General features: G+C 42.9%; 1 protein-coding gene across 1 annotated transcript; it reads right to left on the minus strand.

The window, feature by feature from the left end:
* Positions 1-1,012: 1,012 nt before the first annotated feature.
* Positions 1,013-1,942, minus strand: tcima (transcriptional and immune response regulator a). The gene has a single exon (XM_027141677.2). It carries the CDS (start codon positions 1,798-1,800, stop codon positions 1,498-1,500), a length of 303 nt encoding a protein of 100 aa, XP_026997478.1. The 5' UTR covers positions 1,801-1,942; the 3' UTR covers positions 1,013-1,497.
* Positions 1,943-1,964: the final 22 nt, after the last annotated feature.

Here is a 1,964-nt window from a genome sequence, read left to right on the forward strand (position 1 = left end):
CAACAATTTCAATAGTGTACAATTTCCTTAGTTAAGGCTTGATCATACAAGTCCCTGTGAAAGAGTTGTTGCAACAGAAACAATAATGTATTGCCCAATCATAAATAAGAAGTGACATTCTATTACTAGTCAGAATCCAGAGTGCAACAGCCCTGGCGTCTATAAGACCTATTAAGCACAAATGCTGCCTCAAATGCAAATCTGTTACAATGGCTGTGGGGAAGGATGACATCAGTGCAATGATGTCACTCAAGGGCAAGTTTCACCATATCAGATTCACTGAAGCCGTAATGGGTGTGCCTCAGCTGCCGAGATCGAACTCGAGACTGAGATCACAGTGCTGAGTGTGACTTTTCTCCCAAAGAGACAATCCTCAGGGTCAGATCATTGCCAGATGTTGACCCAGTGTCAGATATTTACTTGAGGATGGAAGATGACAGCAGACATGATTCCATGTGCTGTGGAAATATATATCTCGTTTAATAAGTAAACATAATGATGCATCTTAGGATGTGTAATGCACAAGCTTAAACTCTAAACATTTTAAACACTTAAATGTTCTATGTGGAAATCTCTCATTATGATGCTTATATGTCCCTCATATGGACAACTGCCATTTTATATTATCCAAGAGTGTTTAATGTGATTTGTTTTTCATTTTCTGCATTATAACATACATGACTAATCACCATGAGAGAATTTTACATTTACGCAATTTACATGAAGTGTGAAATGACATTTTTGGGTGACATTTAGCTAATAAATGAACATGCTGAATTTTATTTTTTTGTACATTTTAATAAGTGTAGTTAAATGTTGCTACTTGTAACTTATAGAGTATAAAGTGATTGTTTAAGTCCCCATCCCATTTGTTTACTGTTATAGCACATGCTGAAACACTAATAAACCTAAAGAAAGAAAGAAAGAAAGAAAGAAAGAAAGAAAAAATGCTTTGATTTACTCTAATGTCAACAAGCTAAATTTTGAAGTGAATTAGAATAAATCACACAAGTTTTTTTTTTTTTTTTTAAATGTTAATAATTTATTGTGGAAGTTACAAATTATGTGCAAATGCATGACCAAAAGTTATCACAGCGTTGTCATAAAAAAAATAATAATAATAAAAAATAAGGTGCAATAACACTGAAGTTCGTAACTGCTCATGAAGTCTATTAGTCTTTGCAAAAGTTCATGAGATGTTTGTGTTCCTCTGCGATGTGTGTTGCAGCTGAGCTTCATCTCAGAGCTGCTGCTTGTCTGTCTGCTTCACAGCACAGCACCGGCACTTCAAACGCCGTCAAAACCGTCTGTTTGTGGCGTTTTTGGACCTTTGGCTTGCGTCACACGGCTTTCCCTCTGGCCGGCCCGTTTGTGTGTGTCTGTCTCCTCCGTGTCCCTGAGCATCTGCGTGCAGTATCGACTCGGAGTCGTTCGTGCTGCTGTCGAACTACCGTCACTCGTCTGCGACTCTTCTACCGGAGCCGCTGTAGCGAATCCTCAACGCAGCTTTAGCAGGCCGCGGAGTGTGCGTGCGATCTGCAGGAACTTGTCTTTCTTCCTTTGCTTAAGCGCCATCAGGGCGCGCGCCGTCTCGTCCGGGTCGTTGGCACATGAGAAGATGCTCCGCACGCGCTCTTCGGCCTTCGCGTCGCCCGCCTTGCGGAACAGCCGCGTGAGCGCGTCCTCACTAACGTGTTCGAAGATGTTGGGGGCCGCGCGCTTGCGGCGAGCCGTGTCGAAGCGGTTACCGCGCACTGACGGACACACCCGACAACTGTCTGACCTCGTGTAAGTCGCCATTGCTGCACCTTTCGTTCTTTTGTCGTGTGGCTTCGCAGCTTTCTGAAAGCAGGGCTGTTTGTTCTCGCCAGTTCTCGCAAGTCAAGTCGGTATTTTTGTTCGGTTTGCTCTGTGCACTCGCTCAGGCTGAGTGTAGCAAACGGCAGCGCTCGTGAATTTTATAC

The sequence above is a fragment of the Tachysurus fulvidraco genome, chromosome 9, assembly GCF_022655615.1.
Source record: "Tachysurus fulvidraco isolate hzauxx_2018 chromosome 9, HZAU_PFXX_2.0, whole genome shotgun sequence".
Taxonomy (NCBI): domain Eukaryota; kingdom Metazoa; phylum Chordata; class Actinopteri; order Siluriformes; family Bagridae; genus Tachysurus; species Tachysurus fulvidraco.